The sequence below is a fragment of the Urocampus carinirostris genome, chromosome 19, assembly GCF_059441175.1.
Source record: "Urocampus carinirostris isolate Australia breed hairy pipefish chromosome 19, RoL_Ucar_1.0, whole genome shotgun sequence".
In the NCBI taxonomy this organism is placed as follows: domain Eukaryota; kingdom Metazoa; phylum Chordata; class Actinopteri; order Syngnathiformes; family Syngnathidae; genus Urocampus; species Urocampus carinirostris.
Window position 1 is genome coordinate 5,893,715 of NC_142367.1, and position 23,842 is coordinate 5,917,556.

At 39.9% G+C, this 23,842-nt stretch overlaps 3 protein-coding genes across 8 annotated transcripts in view; 1 reads left to right on the forward strand and 2 right to left on the reverse strand.

Moving 5' to 3' along the window:
- Positions 1 to 16,418, reverse strand: part of LOC148346986 (gamma-tubulin complex component 2-like) — a 56,226-nt gene extending 39,808 nt beyond the window's left edge. Inside the window, exons 1-2 of one of the 4 annotated variants that reach the window (XM_088322968.1) lie at positions 13,992 to 16,418; positions 4,281 to 4,434 (exon numbers count right to left, since the gene is read on the reverse strand). In XM_088322968.1, coding sequence (XP_088179094.1) covers positions 4,281 to 4,430 — 150 coding nt within the window. In that variant the 5' untranslated portion in view covers positions 4,431 to 4,434; positions 13,992 to 16,418. Of the gene's footprint in view, positions 1 to 4,280; positions 4,435 to 10,063; positions 10,083 to 13,937 lie in introns of those variants that run through there. The other 3 variants (XM_088322967.1, XM_088322966.1, XM_088322970.1) reach the window with 3 other exon arrangements.
- Positions 14,025 to 16,632, forward strand: LOC148346988 (uncharacterized). 2 transcript variants are annotated; one of them, XM_088322975.1, is made up of 3 exons: positions 14,042 to 14,303; positions 16,099 to 16,195; positions 16,284 to 16,632. In XM_088322975.1, exons 1-3 carry the CDS (start codon positions 14,056 to 14,058, stop codon positions 16,344 to 16,346), a joined length of 408 nt encoding a protein of 135 aa, XP_088179101.1. In that variant the 5' UTR covers positions 14,042 to 14,055; the 3' UTR covers positions 16,347 to 16,632. The 2 variants fall into 2 exon arrangements, with proteins under 2 accessions (XP_088179100.1, XP_088179101.1); XM_088322974.1 differs by having other exon boundaries at positions 14,025 to 14,303; positions 16,099 to 16,632.
- Positions 16,580 to 23,842, reverse strand: part of tubgcp2 (tubulin gamma complex component 2) — a 39,604-nt gene continuing 32,341 nt past the window's right edge. For both annotated transcript variants that reach the window (XM_088322965.1, XM_088322964.1), the window contains exons 12-18: positions 23,473 to 23,660; positions 21,843 to 21,956; positions 21,652 to 21,772; positions 18,645 to 18,788; positions 18,499 to 18,570; positions 17,428 to 17,579; positions 16,580 to 16,737 (exon numbers count right to left, since the gene is read on the reverse strand). In XM_088322965.1, the coding sequence (XP_088179091.1) occupies positions 16,662 to 16,737; positions 17,428 to 17,579; positions 18,499 to 18,570; positions 18,645 to 18,788; positions 21,652 to 21,772; positions 21,843 to 21,956; positions 23,473 to 23,660 (867 nt within the window). In that variant the 3' untranslated portion in view covers positions 16,580 to 16,661. The remainder of the gene's footprint in view (positions 16,738 to 17,427; positions 17,580 to 18,498; positions 18,571 to 18,644; positions 18,789 to 21,651; positions 21,773 to 21,842; positions 21,957 to 23,472; positions 23,661 to 23,842) is intronic.

A 23,842-nucleotide genomic window follows, 5' to 3' on the forward strand; every position in this document is an offset into this window, starting at 1 on the left:
ACCAAAATTTCCAAACCGAACGAAAATTTCGAAATCAGAATAAAGCAAACATTTGATTTGGGTAAAAAAAAAAAAAAAAAAAAAAAATTCCCCTGAAAAAGTTGTCAGACACCCGGGCGGAGACGTTTTCTAGGTGTATGCCCGACGAAAAAGATCCAAACGTTATTTCAGACACTGCATAAATCCATAAATAAATCTATTGATTTTTGTTAGGGACAGGTAAATAAATGATAAAATCAGGTACACATGTTTAATCCCTGAAAACAAAGAACAGACTCATTAGCAGCAGTGGAAGAGTGTAGAAAACAAAAATGATGTGCGAAATACGTTCAGCTGTTAACTGCAAATTCTGTTAGAAAAGAACTTGACGATTCTCTACAGTTTGAATTCAAACGAATTGAACAACTGGCATTTGTTTTTTTTAACCTTTTAACAACTGATTTTTGTTCTTCGGACAACATGCATTTTATTTGAAATATATTTGTCAGGCACAGTCTGGCGTAACGCTCTGAGCTTTTATAGCGAAATATACACTTACAGTATAATATTTACAAAGCATGTCCGGTGTTCATTTTACCTCTAAAAAATGGTTGGGTCCCGGGGACTCGCATGCTAAAAAATCTATGGGTCCCAACAGAGACCTATGGGTCCCCAAAATTTAGTGTTATCGAGGTTGAAATTGTAAATCGGCGACAAATATATCATATAAATCTATATATTCATCCAGTTTTAATCATCACAGTTTATTGGTAATACAAATCAGTTATCACTTCACAACAATATTTTACATCATAAAAAATAATATTGCTGAAATAATTATATTCATCTATATTCTTTTGTTTATTTTCTTTTGTCGAATCGTTCGCTTCAAGACACGTGTTTTCCTTGTCTCCGCGATCTTCCGAAAGATTTCGCCGCCGTTTTTTCGTGCCATAATTAAATGAAATTATCTGCATTTATATAGCGCTTTTCAAGTCAATGACTTCCCAAAGCGCTTTACAGTGTGCTTCACATTTCCCAGTAGCAGCCTTGTATTGCAGCCATGTAAGACGCTAACCTGCTTATTGGGGGTATTAGGGGTTCAGTGTCTTACCCAAGGACACTTCGACATGAAACACGGACAAGCCGGGATTCGAACTGGGATCCCTTGATCCCAAGACGAGCGCTCTACCTCCTGGGCTACTGCCGTTGTTATCACCTTCTGCATTATGCAAATATAATTAAGTAGGATAATACATTTTCTTATTCAAAATATTAATCCATTTTCTGCATTAAATTATTGTTGGTAATATACTGATTAAAGGGATAACCTCAAACCTGTCTGTTTTCATTTTCTTCTTTTATAATTCCTTTTTTTCTTAACTTCTTTATACAACATAATAATTCGAAATATAATGCATCAAAGCAAGTGAGCCGTTTGAGAACCGCTCTCTTTGATGAGTTGAGCCGAAAAAGCCGGTTCTCTAAAAAGAGACGGACTTTCACTACACAACTTGAACTCGTCTAACTTGATTAATTTGCCGTTTTCGTAATAGTCAATGTTTACCGGATGGTACCCAAGATTGACAAATTTGCGTTTTTCTTGTTCGTCGTACACGTCTTAACAGGTATGAGTATGCCTCCGAAAAAACAGTATTAGGTGAAAATCAACACAAAATTGGTTATTTCTTCAGTGTCAGTAATAAGTCGAAACATAATAGAGAAAGTGATAACAACGGCAATAATTCTGGCACTGGTACGGCAAAAACGTACAGGTTGACAGGTATGCATACTTAACCTTTCCTCGCCAACAACCACCACAACAATGACGTAATCTCGAAGCAACGACATCTTGTTTGCAGAGAACCGCGAGACCTAAACAATGGCGGATCTGCCTGACGAAAAGTTTGGGGTGTGGTAAATCTTTGTTAAAAAAAAAAAAGTAATCATGTAATAATGACAATTTTGTGTCAAAAAATTGCGTCCCGGGGACGCACGTTGATTTGACACTATGCGTCCCCAGCAAAAATTATGCATCCAGGACGCAGGGACGTGGGCAACACTGCATGTCAACTATACCGTATTGATTGTAATGTGACTTGAATCCTACCAAGGACAGTCAGAATCAAGTTTTCTTCAACGGTCCGATGTGTTTACATTTTAAATGTTCATGTGTCACCGATGTACTGCCATGATACGCTATGTCTGCTTTGCAAACTTTGTACTAAATATTCTTATTCACCGTATCCAAGCTAAAATGCTCCCCAACCATAGAATATTTGGTACGTGTACTGGATGTTGACGCCGTCATTTCTATGTTACCGCTCAATACAGAGACGCTATTGAGCAACTTTCAGTAGTAAGCTTAGGGTTACTAGAAGAACGTGTTACCTGTGGTGTCCCGCAGGGTTCCGTACTTGGCCCCATTCTTTTCAGGATTTACACGCTTCCATTAGGTGATACCTAAGACTTATAACATTGGTAAAATGGCGGCGCCCTCTGTTGGCTGCGGCTGCATCGGCTCGCTACAACGGGTCAGGGGTATCGACATTTCTTTCTGTGTACATTGTTACAAAGAATGACAATACAAAGGAAATTATTATTATTATTATTATTATTATTATTATTCACAAGTGTAATACAAGTTTCCATTGCTACACGGATGACACTCAACTATATCTTCAGATAGAGGAATCTCCCCCACTAAACTGTGGAAATTTGGAGGCCTGCTTAAAACACACTTATATTGTATAGCTTTTGATTAACTTATATTTCAAGTCTACAATATCTGTGTAGCATTTGTTTTTGCAACATCTGTTGCAGGCTAGCCACCCTTGAAGGGGAATTATTTCATATGCAGTCCCTTCTCAAGGTTTCTTCATTTTCCTCATGTTGAGGTTTTTGAGTTTTCCTTGCCCTCATGTAGGATTTAGATCAGGGGATGGTGTAATAATAGTTTGTAGTTTGCAAAAATCTGTGGTCTTTGCAGCCATTTGAGATTCCTTCTGATTAAGGGCTACACCAATAAACATGACTTGACTTGAAATCATGGTCAACTATATGGCTGCAACACCAGAACCGATAAAGTTGATTATTAAAATCGTAGCCAACTTCTTTCCACATCAATTATTCGTGATGCGCAATTTATGAACGACTAAACACATTAGATCAATGCAAGAAAGTGCATTGAATTTTGTTGTGAAGATATCGGGTTGTAGTACCACTTTATTCTGTCAGAGAGCGCCCATAGGCCATTTTTTAAAAAGTATCTTTCGTTTTCTTTAAATCCCTTGAACAGTGCTTCATTACAAACAAAATTGGCAAAAATCAGTCAAACACTATAGATTTAACCATTTTTAAGGGAACAGAAAGTGCTGCAGAAATATGGAGACAAAAATCTGAAAATAAATTATTGAAAGAAAATTAAATAAAATAATGACGACATGATTCACTCAACACAAGGGGCAGATTCTTAAGCAGATTATATTCCATTTGCAAAGTGGGTTTACATTTTTTGTATTTTTCGGGGGAAGAATATTTTTCTACACATAAATCAAATTAATTGCTTTATGATAACTCCAAATCCAATATGATCTTTGGATAAGCAGGTTGGAAAAGAGTGTATTACATATTTGCATGTGTATAGCATACATTTTTATGTATTTTTGTTTATTGTTAAGTTATTTGACGAACATTAGGATTTTTTTTTTTATTGTTTGATATGATAGAATATGGGCAGCACGGCAGCGCAGTGGCTAGCGCGTGTGCGGATGAGTTCTGACGTCATGATATCTAACCTCTTGTGTGGAGTTTGCATGTTCTCCCTGTGCTTGCGTGGGTTTCCCCGGGCACTACGGTTTCCTCCCACATTCCAAAAAGTACATGCATGTTAGGTTAATTGGCCGGTCCAAATTGTCCCTAGGTGAGATTGAGCGAGTGAGTTGTCTGTCCCTGTGTGCCCTGTGACTGGCTGGCAACCGGTTTAGGGTGTCCCTTGCCCACTGCCCGAGGATGGCTAGGATGGGCTCAAGCAACCCCGCGACCCTACTGAGGATAAGCGGTGCAGATAATGGATGGATGGATGATAGAATATTTTTTTTTGTGCACTGTTTTTTTGAATAGAGGAGAAAAATACAAATGTATCTAAAAAATATATGATTCATCCCTCAATCAAAAACAATCTACCAATTAAAATAATCATTCGTTGTAGTCCACTATGTTTGATGATCAATTTTTTTTCGACACTGTCAACTAAACCATTGCAGCAAGCGGCAAAATTTGAATGATGCTCCGTCTGATACCTTGGCCCTGTGGGCGGAGATGGTGGTGGTAACGTAGGGCGTGCGGTGCATCTGCAGAAGGTCGATGTAACCTTCTGCTTCGTCACCTCCTCGCACGTCCAGCATGCTCAGCAGCTCGTTGACGTGGTGATGTATCCGGGACTCGCTCATCGTGCTTTGGGAAGGAGCAAACATGCAAGAAGTATTGAGAAATGTCTGTCTAATCAAGTCTAATCAAATTTCTTTTTTGATGTGAGATCAAACCTAAAAAATATAAACCGGTCCCACAGGTATTGAGCCCTCCTCGCCTTGACCAATTATAGTACCAGAGTGCACCGGGTTAAATGCTGCATGTTCAAACTTAGAAGTGAAAATTAATTTTGTCTTTGTACAGGCCGTACCGGATTTTAAGTCAAAAGAAAACGCGAATAAGGGCAGGGGGCCTATATTAACGTGAGGCCTATATTTCTGGACAGCAGCGCCAGGGAAACCATACTGTGGAAAATAGTACCAGATGGCAACACTGACATGTTTTTTGTGTAGTTGTCATTAGTGATTGCCGCAATAGTGGACCAACTTGCACTAGCTTGTTATCGTTCCTCGAGGATTAAAGGGATTTCCATCGAACCGAGGCCTATGGTACGTAAAGAGAAGTGTAAGGGGTTTTGATAGAGAGCTTATACTGCTATTTAATTTGGATGTATAAATTGAGGACTTGATTGTGGGTAAAAGGATTAAATATTGCAAGTACGTTGTAAATATTGAATAAAATTCAGTCAAACTTCCTGTAATATATGAATAATAATAGCAAAAACTATCGAAGGGTGTCATAATTTTTCCAGACTTCACCGCAGTAATTTTTTTTATCTAGAGTGCATGCAATGTGGAAAAGAGCATCTTACTTTTTTCCTCATTGCCACCACATGAAAATAAAAGTAGAAGCTGTAACTTATTTAATGTGGTAGCATTTATAAGGTTTATAATGTTGCGAAAAAGTAGCGGCTTGTAGTTTGGAATTTATAGTTACTTGATTTGAAGGCCCAGGCCCGAAACAAACGTTAAATTATATACGCTACTTCCAGCGTTTATGTGAATTATATTTCGAGCACACTTCTGGTTTAGTGTTGTTTTACGTTAGGTAAACTATTTCAACCCCAGTTTAAGATTACGACAGGCGTATCATTCACAATGGTCGTCTGGTTACAGTGATCAGTTACCTACTAGGTACAATAAACATGCATTACAATACACCAAATAAATATTACATGCACCAAATAAGGCCTAATTGTGTCTAACTAGTCGTGATTGTGTTTTTTAAAGCATGTAGCTATATTGAGTCGCCTCCGATTTTGATGTTTGCATTAATGTCTTCTATCTATTTATCTACCTACCTACCTTGGTCATATCCCTCAAGGCGGGTGACCGACAGCAAGACAAAACACATACAGTAACAAAGAAAAGAAAAGGGACAAAAATGTTTGGACCATGGCCAATCCAATTGCCCAAACACCCAAACAAGTTAGGCGCCTCGGCACCTAAGTTGGTCATGCTTTCGTCCCTCCAGATGAAACGGGACACCAGAAAGCGGCCATGTCACTCGGGTCAGGGGGACACAACACGCTCTTCTGTTCAACAGCAGGGCTCGACAGCTTTCACTGGTTTACCCCTGCCGCATCATACGGGTGCCTTGCCCATCCTTAAGAACGCGTCCACAATCCCACTATCCTTTCACAACACCTCTCCACTCCTTCCTATCACCAACAAGAGCTCTAGCTTCCATTATATTCAGACCTCTTTCCTGCAGTGCACTCATAACACCACCCATCCACGTCAATCGCGGCCTTCCTCTTGGTCTCCTTCCATTGACTTTTGCTCTGTAGATCCTCTTCAACATTCGCTCCTAATCCATCCTCTCCATGTGTCCAAACCAACAAAGTACTCTCTTATCCACACGCTTGCTCAGGTCCACTACGACTACTCCAGTTCTGTCTCACAATTTCATACTCAAAAAAATAAACTACGATTGCTTTCTTGATTTAATCACGCCAGCCAATATTCTTCAATAAACACATTGTACGGACTACGATCACGACAAACGTTCTGTTGGAAACATAGTTCATACAATAGGGTAGTTACATTTTGCAAGTGAGTCGAATTTAGACAACACTTGAAACGGCCCAAGCTACCTTTAAAAGGTAATACAGAGACCCCTCGCTACTTCTAGTCAAGTCATGTTTATTTGTATAGCCCTTAATCACAAAGAGTCTCAAATGGCTGCACAGAGCACAGATTATTACAAACCACAGACTATTATTAAACCATCCCTTTACCTGAAACCTACATGGGGGAAAGGAAAAACTCAAAAACCTCAACATGAGGAGAATGAAAAAACCTTGAGAAGGGGCCGCACATGAGGTAATCAATCCCCCTTCCAGGATGACCAGGCTGCAATGGATGTTGCAATAACAAATACTGTTAACATAAAATGTAGGTTATTCAAATGTTCTATAATAAAGTGTGATTTAATCTTAGATTTAAACATTTGCACTGAGGTTGCAGATCGTAACTCAGGGGGGAAGAGCATTCCACAGCACCGGGGTCCGAATGGAGAACGCTCTTGAACCTGTGGATCTGTTCTTGGCTCTTGGGATCACTAGTAGACCAGCATTTTCAGAACGAAGGCTCCTGCGCTTCAATTATTGCTGGTTCACTGCTTAGCGGACTTTTAAATAAATTTATTTTGTCTTTGTTGTCATTAATATTGTCATACTGTGCGTTGTGCTCAGTTTGTTTTATTGTTACAGTCGTATACAATCAGTCAATAAGGACGTAATCTCGAGGTTAAATTGAAACCTTGAAGGGGCTAGTCTTGGTTTAAAACACACGTGTATTCCGAATCTTATGAATAACCAGTTTCATTTTGATGATATCTGAGTAAAATGTGTTTATGTCTTTGCAACATCGATTGCAGCCTTGTCATCCTGGAAGAGGGATTACCTTATGTGCAGCCCCTTCTCAAAGGGTTTTTATTTTCTTCATGCAGAGGTTGAGTATTTCCTTGCACTCAAGTAGGTTTTAGATCAGGGAATAGTGTAATAATAGTCTGTGGTATGTGCAGCCATTCAAGGCTTCTTGTGATTAAGGGCTTTACAAATAAACCAGACTTGACTATTACAAAGGCACGACGCTACTTCGCAGACTTTTACTTTTCGCGGGTGGTTCTAGTCCGCGTGAACCGCAAAAACCGAGGGATCTCCGTATGCAGAAAGGCATCAAACTCAAAACACATAACGTAATACTTTGCCTTTAGATAGATAGATACTTTATTCATCCCCGAAGGGAAATTCACATTTCCAGCAGCATCCCTGAGCTGAGAACAATACAATAATAAAGCAAAAAGAATACAATATACAGATACCCAGTGTGACGTGCAAATGCCCACTGTAGCGTGTTATATAGAATAACTAAATAGTGCTACACAGAATACATATTGCAGTAAGATTCGGTAATATGCAATGTAGGTGGTGTGGTTTACTGTGGGCTTTTACTCTGCCGGGTAGAGTTAAAGAGCCTCATGGCATGAGGAAGAAAAGATCTCTTCAGTCTGTCTGTAGTACAAGACATGTTGAGATCAAAACAAAGCAGCTTCAAGATAGGGCGCATAGGAATGTTACCTGTTAATTGATCAAGTAAATCAGAACACTGTTTTAATCTCAATCGTGCAAAAAAGGACATGCAGTCAGCTTCAACTATTTTGCAAATCCCGCGTCGAACGATGCTAACATGCTACCCGCCTTTGCGCCACATCCAATCTTACCACAGAGAACGTCCGTCGTGTTAAGATAAAAACTTTCTGGTGGGGAAGATTCAAGGAGCGACCTGTCACATTTGACAGCAGCGTGGAGAAGACGCCTCACAATTTAAAGAGTTAATTCTCGCCATAAATGTAAATTGGCTAAATTCACTCCATTAGGCCCCGTCTTATTTTCTTCTACGCATATTCACGTGTAGCACTGCGCGCCACCAACCACATCGCCTCCAAACACGATGCAGACAATGGAGCGAGTGTTAATCATGTCAAAAAGCCTCAAAGGGCTGCACAAAGCACAACAACAACAAAAACTAGTAAAATATAACATCAGTTATATAAGATATGTTTGTGGGAACGGGAGTAGCCATCCATCCATTAATTCATTGTCTTCCACTTATCTGGGGTAATAATATACATACACTCTATCTTTCAAATTGGATCCAATAGTGTTAGCACTTTATTTCCACTACTGACTTTATTTTCAAAGTATTGTGAAATTTTGGCGATATTTATGTATTGCAACATCCATTGCAGCCTGGTCATCCTAGAAGGGGGATTAGCTCATGTACAGCCCCTTTCTTCTTAATTTTCCTCATGCTGAGGTTTTGAGTTTTCCTTGGCCTCGTGTAAGTTTTAGATCAGGGGATGAAAGTGATAATCAGGGTTGGGTAGGGTTACTTTAACTGGATTACTTTCAATTACTTTTGGATTACTCCAATACCAAATATGCTAATAAAAGACAAAAGAAACTAAATATGAATACAATTACTAAATTTTGTGCAGGATTGGGGAGTAACGGAACACATGGAACGGCAAAAATGATGTTGGCAAGCTGTTTGGATTTATTTTCATTTTGTTTCTGTCGCATTTTATGTAGGTTTTGCCGGAGATGAAAGAGATCAAAACCAGGAGAGAAAGCTTACCACGTGTTGTGAGTCATAATTTGATTCATATTTAGTTTCTTTTGTCTTTTATTAGCATATTTAGTATTGGAGTAATCCAAAAGTAATTAAAGGTAATCACGTTAAAGTAAACCTACCCAACCCTTGTGATAATAATCTCTAGTTTGTAATAATCTGTGATCTGTGCATCCCTTTGAGACTTCTTGTGATTAAGTGCTATACAAATAAACAAGACTTGACTCGACTTGGAGGGTATTATAGTTGTCTTGTTGACATTCTTATACAGTATTTTATTACATTGCAGATTTTCTTTTTGTTTGACTCTTTTAACTTTTGTTCTGAATGTGTTGTATGGTAGTATTTTATTTTCTATACTGTTAAAGTTTGCATTGTAGTTATTTAATAATAAACAAATAATTTCTATTGCATCAAATCTTTATACTTTGTTTATCATAACTATAATAAACTAACAGTATTTTTTTATAGAGGTGAAGTTTTTAAATTGTATTGTTTACTCTATATGCACTTTCTGAATTTATTTAGAAAATATTGTGCACTGGCAGGTATTATTTTTAAGTTGACGTTGTTATATTTGTATTTTAGTTATATTGCTACGTTTTTGGGGTTTGACTCTCTTGACCTTTGTTCTGAAACAGTTGTTGTAGTGGAAGGTTTTTTTTTTGTTAATACTGTTAAAGTTGGAATTGTAGTTAATTAATAAAAAACATTTATCGTGCCTTAAATCTTTGTGCTGTGCTGATCATAATTTTAAACTACCTGAAGGGGGGCGGTGTTCAATTACTTAATGATCATGACATTTGCATACAAAAAGTCTCGGTATCGGATCTGGGTCGATAAATACTTCATGTACCTTGTATTTACTTGGAATAAATCCATATCCAAACTGCCGGTACCGCCCACCCCTATTGTCTATTAGAGGTCGACCAATTATCAGGCAGGCCAATTATCCGCACCGATATTTTGGAATTTGAGAGATATCGTATCCGCATACTTATTTATACGACAGGCAGATCATAAAGGCTCAGATGCAGCCAAGCCTCTCTCTTCCCTGCCTATCGGTCACTACCCACCCCATGCCTCCTTATTGGATAAGCAACCAGGGGCAGAGGCACTGCAGCAGAAGCTTTCCGGATTCCGTAGTCACGTCCTGCAGACCAGAGCGAGAGTACACCGTGTAGAAGGTTAACAAAGAAAATCCCCCCCAAAATCTAATAAACATTCCAGTTCTTTAAATTTCAGACTATTATTAACGTTTCAATGGGGAGAATAACGTTAGAGCACAGTAAACAACGGCGACTCTGCTAACTCCTGGATCCCATCATGTCTGTGAATAAAGACCGCTGATAATATTGAGATTTTTAAAAGTCTGTGGTAGAAAAGGGTGTGTGATTAAGAGATAGCGTAAAAAGTCCAGTCAACTTGATTTAATAATAATAATAATAATTTCCTTTTTATTGTCATTCTTTGTAACAATGTACACAGAACGAAATTAAGGAAGCACATTCAGATAGAAAATGATACATTAGCTCTTATCATAACATTAGTTCATCAATCAAGTGTGTGTATTTGTGATTAAGAGAGAGCATAAAAAGCGGGCTTAAGTGGAATCTTGAGCGATTAGCTGTTACCATACCATTAGTTTGTCAGTATGGCTCTAAAGTATCCACACTTTTAAATTCACAACCTCTGTTGAGACTTTCATTGCTATTTGGTTTTATTAGGGGTTTTGCGATGCCTCATATTCAATTCAATTGAATTTCCCTACGGGGATGAATGAAGTATCTATTTATCGATCTAATAAATGGTTGTTTTGATATTTGTATTCATCTATTGTAAAACAAAAATCAAGGAGCTACTTAGGTGTTTATGTTTCTTTATACAAGTTGCTACTTGGTTTAAGTCATGTTAGTTGTGTGGAAATTCTAATTTATTAACTGTAAAATGTGCCAGAGAGCTATTTAAGTTTTATTAGAAGGTACAATAAATATTATATGTTTCGTTTTGCGTTATTAAAAATTATTTACGCAATTTTTTAAGCTTTTACAGCAAATTTATAACGGCTCCAAATTTTGGTTATCGGCCTATTCTTTGTACAAACAATCGGTATCGGCCCTAATAAAACCCATATCGCTCATTTCCATTGACAGGGGTTTGGGGTTTTTAAGGGTTATTGTTCTATCTTCATTATTCATTATCCATTATCGGTCAGTTCATAATACGCTACAAAGCCTAGGAGCCGGGACACTTAGGCCCAATCCCATTTCTCTCACTCGGCCCTGAGGACCCTCCAGTGAGGTCCCTCGAAGAGGAGTGCCCTCCGCGAGTGAAGTGCAAAGCGGAAAAGGTTTGGACAAGACTTGCAAGGTTCCACCCCTGTCCAGGAGATGGCGGTAATATTAATTGGCTGTAGACCTCAGTGACGTATTGGTCTACGTCACATGTAAACAACTCGAGTCTCAACTCGTAGTGTGTCAGTTGGAGAGTTCGTGCAATGTTAAAAATGCCCGCTACTGCTGTGTTATTACCGATTGCCTGAAAGCTCATCATCTTTTCCGTGTCTCCAATAAACGGAGGAGAAATGTGCTATACTGAAGACAGCTTCGGCGCTATGTAGTGCTGATTCATCTTTACAAGGTACGTACACTCATTAAAAAAATGACCCGTTCGGTCAAATACAGTAAAAGTTAACATACAATGCACGTTCACATAATACCTTATGTTTGTGTAGACATAAATGGCAATCTACTTATTAGTATCTTAATGCCATTTTATGACATATAGTAGGGGTCTTTAGTGTGTGACATGATGAAAAGTAAACAAACACAAGAACAGTCCACCTGACCCTTAAGCTGACATAATATCGTCACCAAACTTCCCTGTACGACCCAAAAACCTTGGTTCATAAGGAATTTAATTCAAAAGAGTTGTCATTGGATATAAAAAAGCTCATTTCAACATGTTTTCATGATGCTTACATCATCTATGCCCACATTTATGTCTAAATTGTCTGTTATCTATTGTGTTCCAGAGTGGCTGTCCCATAAGCGTGGACAGGTTGGACAGGAATGTTCCCATCCTGTGCTTATGGTTCGATGTGAAGTCAAAACTCATTCAGGACTTAAGGTTGAGCAAGAAGGTCATGTGGGCCCTGCAGGAGCTGCTAAAGAGGGAACAGGGCCATGGCTGGAGGGCCTATACTGGCTGGCCCACGGTCTGTCCTACCGTGTGGTGTCACGGGTCTTCAGGGTTCCCAGGTCCACGATACACAGAATTGTCCACAGTTAATATGGAATAAATTGCCCAAAAGCCATGTTTTAGGCTTTGGAAGTCAGACCCACATTTGCATTCCGTGCTTTTCTGCATTACTATTCAATAAACATCTTTATTTTGAGTAACACCTTGGTGGTTTATTTCATAATGATGTGAGATACTGTGTGTGAACTATGTGACTGTTGGACAGAAAACAACTACAAATCACTCCAGTTTAAATAATAGTTTACTTTCAGAAAAACAAAATCACATTGGGCCGAAATACATAATAGTAAATAAATAATATGTCACAAATTGTAACAAAAATATACCAATACTTCCATAAAGCTGGAAAACACAAACTGGAACTTCATTGAGTTCTTAATAAAATAAAATATTTTCCTTTTATAAAACAAAGGGAAACATTGCAGGGATGTCACTGTTCTGGAAATTTGTCCACGAGCTTCCCAAAAAGGACGGGAACCGCTCAGTTTTGGCCACAGTTTCCTCGAGCCTTTTCCTCACTCCGGCAGACTCCGCTTTCAAAAAGTCAAGGAGTGTATCGTGCTTCCTTTTTTTTCTGGGTGATTTGGGGTTTGGCGCCGGATTAGAAGATGCCAACGACGTGCCCGTCGGTGTGGATGGCGTGGTAGCTGTGATGGTGGCCAGCTCTTCCACGGGACGTTCTACATTGGCCTTTAGGTTGGGTGGAAAAAACAAGAATTACTTAATGCTTGTGTATTGCACAAAAACAACTGTGTATAGGATGCTCAACAAGTTGATGTGAGAAATTATAGGATGTGTTCTGGATAATTATTTGATAGTGAATAGATACACAAAATTGACATGTTATTCTTATGGCTGTAAGAGCCTTCTATTGGCCAGCATCACATATGCTTTAGAATTGTCTCCACATTTGGACAACATTTTGAAAAGGTAATTAGTTTACTTAATATGTGTTTACAGAGAAGGCAGTGGACTGTGTGACAGTAATTTGTTTCAACTGTATTTCCACGTGAAATTCGGAGACATTACTCATAATGCATGATGAAAACTAATGCATTCTGATCTCACATGAAATAATCATATTGTAAATAAAACACGACACCCGAAATTGTGTGCAGTAAACAAGCGCGTATGTCCAGAACGTTATTCTGACTATGCTCCTTTAGCGACTGGCCATGTACATGTAAAAACACGACTCGTTTAAGATACAAACAGGGATGGGCTGAACCGTGATTTTCTGCAGTTATCCTACTTTTGAGTTTGTAGCGTGAAGATTATTTTTTGGCAGCTCCCTTGGTAGATTTGTGCACTTCGTAAAGTAGCGATTTTGCAATGTTCATGTTTTAACGCGAAAATACGATTTTCTATTGCATTTACGTCCAACTAAGATATCTCAATACATTTTGTTGCAAATACATGCGTAGTTGTGGAAAACTACTTACATTTGTGCGGTTCCTTTCCGGGCATGTTTGTTGATATTGAGAATTCGCAAAGCCTTCTGGGTAGTCACTTCGCTGCCAAGGGAGGTCGAGAGCCCCCTCGGTCTTGAAGTGGCTACGACATGGTTTGAGGGCACTTCTGCCTCGGCCTTGAGAGTATCGGGACACACCCCATTTTCACGTGAACGCGCAAACCGAGTGACTAGGGCACATAGCGAGTGAAAGTGCGAAGAATGGGACTCGGCCTTACTCTCAGCCAGCGCAACTCTGCTACCCGCAGGTGAAGATATAAACTGCAACTTACTCCTTTTTTTCGACAACGTCAACCGTTTAACCCGGAAGTGTTCGCTCTGTGCGAGCTACGTCAAATGTGGAGACAAAACGTGCTGCTGACGTCACTCCCCCTCGCGCGCATTGCAGTAGGCGTCATAAGGGAACACGACGTGTTCCGGTTCGGCGGCGGAAGGGAAGCAGGTTCCGTTTTCCGAGCGGTTTCGTGTTGTGACGTCATGGCCGAGCTGCAGGTGCTCGAAGCAGCGGAGATAGTGGACCAGCAACAGCCGCAGTACCGCGACGCCGTCCGCGGTTCTGGTCGTTTACCGCCGCTTGGGCCCAGGTGTTGTGCCCAAACCCGACTCCTGTGCAGATTCCTCCCCCCCTCGCGTGAACACGCATTCTGCTATTCTGCTGAGCTTCCAACAAAAGCGATCGTATTCTATATAAAACGCTTATTAAAACAATAAAGCGAGCTAATTATAACAATTGGGAGATCCTAGTCTATATAACGTGTTTATTTAAACAATAAAGTGCGATCGTATTCTACAAAAAGCGTTTGTTAACGCGGATGCAAAAGTCACCAATGTCAATGTACGCTATGATTTCCGCAATCACAACTAATTGTTCACAAATAATATTTGATTTACTATAATATCCGTATGTAATGTTTTTTTTTTATTGTGAATGAAACCCTGGTTGCATTGGATCCCGCGGTGTAAACAAATTGTTGTTTTTTTTTTTTTTCATTTAAAATCGGACTTCCCTGTCTATACTGTTTGCAAAATAAGACACGCTTTAAACCTTATTATGCTCTTTGGTTTTGGGATCCAACTACAGAGGAATACGACCACTATGCGATGTGTTACTGAATAGGTGTTCGACCAATCTAGTTCGTTTTTATTACTACTATTAATAATAATTGTAGTATTATGAGAAACGTCTGAAAGTTTTCAAATTCACTGTGCTGACATATTGATGCCACAGAAGGTTACTCTACAAGTTACAAGTCTGTATCTCTAACAGAGTCTGTTTTAGCAGGGGGGGAGGATTTGGGCAGGCAAAATGAAATGCCTGCCCAAATCCTCCATTTCAAGCATTTTTAAGGATTTAACCTAAAATTCAAACATTTTCGTGACCTTGAAAACACGACATTGAGAATTCCAAGATTTTAAGCACCTGTATGAACCATACAAATAAACAACTTAGCTCGATCATTGTTGCATTACCATTTTGCAAAATCATCTGCTCAGTAGATAGTAAAGGTAATTTTAAGAACCGTTTGAAGCTGTTTACTTCAAATATTAAAAACAACATTCTTACTTTTAGCATCATTTACAGCTTAAATGGGCACGTGATGTACATTTACCACTGTGAATTTGGTCGAGCTGGCTCTTTTATTCAGTGTGCCTTTGCTGGAGTAAAATGTGGAGCAGGGGTTGGGGACGCAAAGAGCGATAAAGTCATTAATATATTTTTTTTTGTTTCACACCATATATTTTAAGACAAAATTCAACCAAACCTGCTCTCCAGACAACCAAAAGCTAATTCGTCTGCACAATTTATTTCACTGTGTGGAGTTCTGAAGATTTATTGAAATCTTTGAAATACCAAAGCTTGTGTCCAATCTTAATATAAATATACAGTACCACGTAAGATTTGTCGAGGCTCATTTTTGTTCTAAATAATGGTTTAAAAACAAGGTGCGAGCAAAGTTATTTTGTAAAAATGTCATAAAATATATCAAACGATAAGTATATCATATTTACCTTCGGCGCAGATTGCACTAACCGACAGAAAAGAGTGCCTTGCCCTGTTTGCAGGGATTTGCCCAAGTCTACCTCTACCCCATTAAATTTGCGCTGCGTGGTTTGCTGGCGTTTTTGGGTATTTGCAATTTGCTCTGTGAGTCGTCATCTTACAGTAAATAGTGATTATACATAGTTTAATGAGTTTCCATTTAAAGGGTTTCTTAGTTAGCTACTGCCATAACGAGGTACACGAGTTATATGCCTTTATCTCCAAGCTATATGTACTCGTGAAAAGAGCCATATATAGCTTGCGAGCCATAGGTTCCAAACCTCTGCAGAGGATTGTAGATTGGTTGACACTTGTCTTCTCCCTTGAACCCTCTTTAGTGATGCAGCCCCCCGCCTGCTGCAGGAGACCCAGAAATACCTGAGTCAACTGACCAGCCTCATGCAGGAAGCTGCAGACGAGCAGGCCAAAAGCATGGTCGTCAGGCGCATGTTCGCCCGATGGATGGCAGAATGTTGTTTTTACATTCGAGTTTTAACATTTTATGTTGTTGTTGTTGCTCCAGGATCAAGACTGGAGCTGGACCAAGTATGAAACGTTAAGCGGCAAACTAAAGAGGAACGTGTGAGAGGACATCTCAAAACATTGATGGTTAGCTATTCTTCATGTGACGTTGTGCTGCTCTTCTGGTATGTAAAACTTTTTTAAAAAACTGCACCGAGGACTTGTGGGCAGCTGCTTTGAAGTGGAGCAGAAACTTTGTTGAAGTTGATCAACTGATCCAAACTTCTACTGACAATTTTGTGCTGGGACCAAATCGACTCGTCGCAGAGGAAAAAGAATCAGAGTGAAAACACACAATTGTCCCTTGAATGCAAGTTTTAAAAGGTGAATAAAGATGAATTGATAATGAATGCAGAATCGTCATTGAGTAGCGGAAGAGCTACAAAGCTGCTTTGTGACTTCGATCCACTGCCATCTGCTCCAGACGCTCCGTGTAGAAGCCGTTGAAGTCCAACCTACGAGGGAGTATCTAGTTACTTTGGTGCTCCTCTATTAAAAGGAATTACAAAACAGGGATCTATATTTTGCTTTAAAAAATAACTTTCAGAAACACTTTAGAAATTACTCGTCATATTTTTACGTATTGCAACTAATCATAAAAAGTAAATCAATACTCCTATGAAAACACTTATTAAGTTGCGCTTATTCAGTAAGCCTGGATTCCCTAATTCAACTTTCCTCCCAGTCATAAATACAAAACCACAATATGTATGATTCCCCCCATCCCTCCTGATAACAATTTTATGTGCCTATGACAAAAATGATTCAAAATAAGGCCTCCAAGGGTTTAAAGACAACCCTGAGAGAAGTGCAAGGGAAAAACAAGCTGCGGCTTTAAATATATCATCTTGATGTCACCAAAGCCAGGCGTTACTCCCAAAAGTACTGTAAGTGTATTTGTTCTCTCACTATATATTATTTAGTTTATTTTTCATCTTCCTTTCTCTCTGTCTCCATCTTTGTTTTCTTTCTTCAACATTCTGTCTTTCCATTCATTCTCCTCTCTCTCTACAGATTATTTATCTCCTTATATATCTCTTCTTTAGTCCATCCCCTATGAGTTTTTTTTCCCTACTACATGGCCCCTGAGCTCAAAAGGAGTTTGAGACCCCCAAAGTTTGCTAACAGACTAGCATGACGCTGACCTGTATATGATACTTATCATGCTGTGCTCGCAGTTGTTAGAGCTGAAGATGCTGAGTTTGTCCAGAAGGTCCAGCAGCAGGACGCTGAAACGGGTATCGAAGTCGGCGATGGACGCCTCCAAGCCGGCGTCCGACGCTGCCGTGTGCTCCGGCTGAGGGGTTCACAAATATGCGTACGACGTTAACACAAACCAGACAGAATGCACACAAGATACAGTGGCCTTGCGAAAGTATTGACCCCAGGGTTTCTACAGCTTATAGCAAGTTTAATTCAATACATTTTTTAATGCCTTTTGACATCAAATTTATGACAGAGTTGACAAAAACGAATTTCTTGCACACAATACGCCGTGCCTCGTACATATTACCTAGCACATCTTTTCAACATGGCGAAAAACATTCATAGGACAGCCACCTTACATTAACCCCTTAACGTTCTGACGGCATGCCGGACTTTTAATAAACTAGGTCTGTATGATGTACCAGCCACTGAAACACGTCATGCCACGTATCATTGGTAAGCTTAAACTCTTAGGATTTGAGAGATGACAATTTCAAAATGTACTCATCACAGAAACATCACGATCAGTCTGGAACAAGGTATTCGAAAACTATATAGACGGCATAACTCACCAATTATGTCCCTTGGCCATCACCAAATTAGTTGAATGTCCGACACAATGGACAATCCAGAGAATCAAACAGTGTATAATATTTACTAAGAAACACACGATAATCCTATCTGGTTAAAAAAAATCAGCCTAAAAGCATTTCTGCTTTGTTGGATATTCCTAGTAGAAATCTGTTTGGTTCACTCAAACTCCCCTTTAAAAATAAACAGACCAATTATTCCCAATATGAACGTTAAGCTCTAACCTTTCGATTGACACGACTCTCAGCCAATAGCTGGCTTTTTTTTTACGCCCCACATTGGCCTATACAGGGCTTCAAGCCATTGTCTCCCCTGTTTTCCAGCCAAGATGCCCATGCTGCACTCAATTGCAAGCATTTAATTGCAAGTACTTTCCCATGGGCAATACTTTTGTTGTATGGTAGATGGCCAGGTCTTACCTTTAGGCTTTTCTTTTGGGCGGGCAGGCCATCTGAGGCGGGGCACTCAAGCTTTAAAGTCTGTGTGAAACGCTGGAGTGCAGGACAAAAGACAGCAACTCTTACAATTGCTTTGCGTGTCGACGAAGGAGGAGAAGACGCCTCACCTGCATGCAGCCGGCAAACATGACGCAAACGGACATGAGCTTGGAGAAGATCCGCAGGAGCTCGGGATTGGTCAGCATGCAGTCCTTCATGCAGTTGTCCAGGAAGCTGGTGTGATGCCACAAGACGTCGTCGATATTGGACGCCTAAAGGGCAAAAAGCATTAGGCTCCGGGAACACTTCACGGCAACCACAACTCCTGGAAACCAGGAAACCGCACCAATGGCAGAGAGTATTAAATAAGTTGGATAATTTTTGGCACCCAGTTGCCAAATTTTTTTTTCTTGGGTCAAAATAAAACGGTGAGTTGTTTTTTTTCACAACGTATGCTCTAAAAAAAACGGACGCCCTTCTAGAGTAGAAACGTTTCCATGTTTCTGCCAACATTATTCATATACAGTAATTCCTTGTTTTTTGAGAGGGTTGCGTTCAAAAAAAGTCCTGTGATAGTCTTATCCCACGAAGTAGAAACATTTATTTTTTCGATACCATTAACACAATATATAAGACTAAAGAAAACGTACGATATATAGATCTACATATAAAAACACAGAATTAAAGAAGGAACGGTCTTTTTTCGGTCAGTATTCACTTGTTACGAACTTGGAGGGCTTCTCCCTTCAGTGTGAAAAAGCGAGGTAGAAAGCGACCAGCTAGCATCAGGGCTCCTCGGATTGAGCCAGGTATCCATGATTATTAAAATACAAGAGTCACAAATGTAGCAGTTTCCCACGAGTTGATTCTGTGGTTGTGTGGCTTTTTTCTGGCGGGATCTGTACAGCTATTGCCTTCTCTCTCTAACGTTTCAGTCTCTTCTCGACCCAATAAAAATCGACGGACCAACAGCATTTATTTGTTTTTTTCGGACTTTCCTCAGTCCGATTTAACTGGTGAGTTTTTCGACACGTCCTTTTGGATAATGTGACCATTCAAGATGGCAATTACAAAGACAAGCACATATTTATTACTGCACTGAGAGAAAACGCCAATGAGGGTTGTGGCGCATAAAATGTGAGCCCTAATTTCTAGACGACAGGCCAACCATACTGTGGAGAATAGTGCCTGACAGCAACACACATGGATCTTTTTGTAGCGTTATCATTGGTGGTAGGCGCCGTAATGGACCAGATTGCATTTGCTTGTTATCGGTCCTCTGGGTTTAAGGGAAACTCCAGCGACTTCACAGTGACGATATGGAAAGAGAAGTATAGCATTTTTGATAGGCAACCTTCACTGCTGTTTAATAAAGATGTATGAATTAAGGACTGTATTTGTTGGAAAAAAGTTGAAATATCATAAGTACATAGTCAATATTGGATACACCCTATTTTGCTAGTGTTATGTCCATCCATCCATTATCTCCACCGCTTATCCGGAGTAGGGTGACGGGGGTGCTATATTCACCCTAAAATGGTTACCAGCCAGTTGCAGGGCACACAGAGACAGACAACTCACTCGCTCGTTCACACCTAGGGACAATTTGGACCGGCCAATTAACCCAACATGCATGTTTTTGGAATGTGGGAGGAAACCAGGGTGCCCGGAGGAAACGCACGCAAGCACGGGGAGAACATGCAAACTCCACACAGGAAGCTTTGATCTTAGGACCTCAGAACTGTGTTGCACGTGCACTAACCACTGCGCTGCCGTCTCAGTTTTCCTCCGAAAAGTGCCGCCACATGCCGACTGATTTACAATAACGAAAGTTGTGATTAATCATACAATTTAATTGTACCTCTGAACTACTTATTCAATTTGTCCGCCCTTGCTAGACAAAATGTGTTTCACGCCACAAGAAAAAAAAAATAGAACAAGCCGCACCGTAGTTAAAGGGACAGTGTGCATTATTTGACCCCCAGATGTTGCCGTATTGTGTAGTGCTATGGAAAGCAAGTGCTAAAAAGCACAATGAAGATTACAAACTACAGTAAGTCAGGCACCAGAATGTACAATATTTCTCATAATTTCTTTGCCCAGCCTAATTTAAGCTTTTGGGTATTTTTCATTTCACTTTTATATTAACGTACGTCAAATTTCTAAGCACTACATTGTAATTGTAATGTGTTCTTCACTCTAGCCACCTCCCACTAAGGGGATATGGCTCCGGTATATATATATATATATATATATATATATATATATATATATATATGTTATATATACATTGAATTATTGTCTGCCTATTTATACTGATAGTCATGTATCTTTTACACTTCAAAATCTTGATTTCACGTTTACCCTGGAGTGCCATGTCCTATCTCATTGCATAGAATGTTACACAACGTTGATATAAATAACAAGACAATTCAAGTAATAATAATAATAAGTTCCCTTAGCAGCAAGATGGTGGACAATTCCATTAGCTATGTTTAGGTGAACCTCGTGTTATGTAAAATAGTCATTTCTAACACTACTACAAGTATTTAAAACCATGCACGTTTGTATGATAGTTCATGTATTTTTCCTGATTATCCAAATCAATTATGTTTTTTTAACAAATTATGTTTTGTCTATTACTAAGAGCCGCTAAATAACAGACCCTGTGCCTTTAAAATTGCATTGGTTAAAATGTAGCACAAAAGTAGCGGCTTTTAGTCCGAAATTTCAGGAAATAAACCCTGCCCTAGGGGCAGCACGGCGGTGCATTGGTTAGCGTGTGTGCGGCACAGTTCTAAGGTCTTGGGAACCTCCTGTGTGGGTTCAAATCCAGCTACCGGACTTCCTGTGTGGAATTTGTATGTTTTCGCCGTGCTTGCGTGGGTTTCCTCCTACATTCCAAAGACATGCATTTCATGTGGATTGGCCGATCCAAATTGTCCCTAGGTGTGAATGAGCGAGCGAGTTGTCTGTCCCTGTGTGCCCTGCGATTGGCTGGCAACCAGTTCAGGGTGTCCCCTGCCCACTGCCCGATGATTGCTGGGATGGGCTCCAGCACCCCCGCGACCCTACTGAGGATAAGCGGTGCAGATAATGAGATGAGATGAGAAACCCTGCCCTAGCGGTGCCTACCGTTTTGAGGTTGTTCTCCATCAGGTGCCAGGTGGGTTCGATCACCTCGAACATCATGTAGTACTGGATGTTTTGTATGAAGTTAAACATGCGCTGACGTAGTGCGAAGGCCGCCGCGAACCTTTAGCCACAGAGCGCTCCAGTCAGCTGGCGAGATGGGACGGCGGGGGGGTCGGCCAAGCGGCACTTACCATTTAGCAGAGTGTGACCAATGAGGTTTGAGGTGCTTGTTAGTGATCCATACATTGCACAGTAGACGTTCCACGTGCTTGCAGTAGAACATATGACGGAACAGCATCTGGTATCTGCAGGGTTTGTACACCTCCGTTATGGCCAAATACAAGCAACTTTTGAAGGATTTTCAAAGTCAATTTTCCAATTTCTACAATTAAGTCAAGTCATGTCAGTGGAGTTACTAAACCCCCCAAAAAGCTTTTTTTTGTTCCATTTTAAAAATACATTATAGAAGATTTGGCACAAGCCTCAGGGAATTATTTCAGGATGATAAATCGACATTTAACGGCAGGAGTGGCCTTAAACAGATCGTTGTCCACACATCATTTCTTTGTGTTGCTTCCTGTATCCAGCAATTGAGAGTGTTTAGGCAGCCCCACGTGGCGAGTGGCTTAGTGAAGCAGTTTGGTGAGAGTAGTGAAGATACGGATAAGTACAGACAGTTAACGATTCAATCGTTTCTTTTCTTTCTAAATGAGATGTCTGGTACGAAAGGAGTGACGTTTCGCGCATGTCCGCGATCGCCAAGATGACCGAAATCGGGTAATCATGCTACTGGAAACATCGGGTGCTAAAAAGTTCTTATAAGATTCATGCATAATTACAGCGTTCTTGCAATAAAAAAAAAATTCCGAGTAAAGGGCCCTTTTTTATGGAAAGCAATGTTTCGATATTGGAGGTATCACAAATGCCCAAAAAAAAAAGCACCGATGTTGTTTTATATGAATCCTTTCACAAAAAGCTGATTTTCTGAGATTTTTTCTTGGAAATTAGTATTTTTATAAACTTAAGTGTTCGATTGTTGTTTACTAAACATAAGTAACATCTAGAAAAATATTTTTTCCTAGTACAAGATTAGGGTTGGAGCTTTCTTTTGATATGTCCTATGCCCTGGTTCAATCAAGAGCGGGTGGAAACATATGCTGGCCTGGAGAGGGATGGGCTCTACTTGCCCAAGACACACCTTAGGAAATTGTGCCCCCACAACTCTAGTGGTTAAGGGATCCTACCTACCTACCATGCCTAAATAGCTACAGAACTAATTTTTTTTTTTTTTTTTGGGTTGACTTGGTCTAAAATTTTATATCAAAAGGCATTAAAAAGTTTTAAGTCTTGAATTCAACTTGCTTTAAGCTCTATGAACCATCCGTTAATTGTTAATCACGGGGAAATAAGAATTTGCAAGGTCAAAGCAAAGCCACCCGAGAGCAGTGTCAGTGACATTTTTAAGCAAACTTGGTGAGAAACATGGCAACAATTTCAAGCATTTACAAACACTTCACCCGACATTCAACCACTTTTCAACCCTTGAAAACACAACATAAGCATTTTCAAGGATTCCAAGCAACTGTATGAACCCTTTACGATGCCATACAAACTAATACCAGCTGCCGTAAATCATGCAATGGCAAGACAAAGCTACAAAAAGCAGTGTCGGTGACATTTTTAAGCAAATTCTTGAGAAACATGGCAACAATTTCAAGCATTCACAAGCACTTCATCCAAAATTCGGGCTTTTGTTGTTCCTTCAAAAACACAAAATTAAAATTCAAGCATTTCCAAGGATTTCAAGTACAAACCCTGTACCTGGTCAAGGCCCTCCTACTGATGATAAGCGAGAGAGGCCACTTGACCACATAGTCGAAGGAGAAAGCTTCCAGGCCACTGAGGGCGGCCTCGACCATCTCGGTGTTTGCTACCATTTTCTCCTGCTTGGTCTCGATGGCCAGGACCCGTAGCAACTGCGTGATTACGTCGTGCGGCATCAGGTCGATCTGCAACGGACGACAAAGGACGTTGAAGGTAATCCCAAATTGCAAACATCCAAAATGTGAGGTTTTTGCATAGAATCTACATACACTTCATCAGTATACTCCAGTTATTTTCACACTTTGGTTAGCGCAGGTTCTCTCCTTTTGCGGATTTTGAATTGAATTGGTTTTGTCTTTTTTATCCT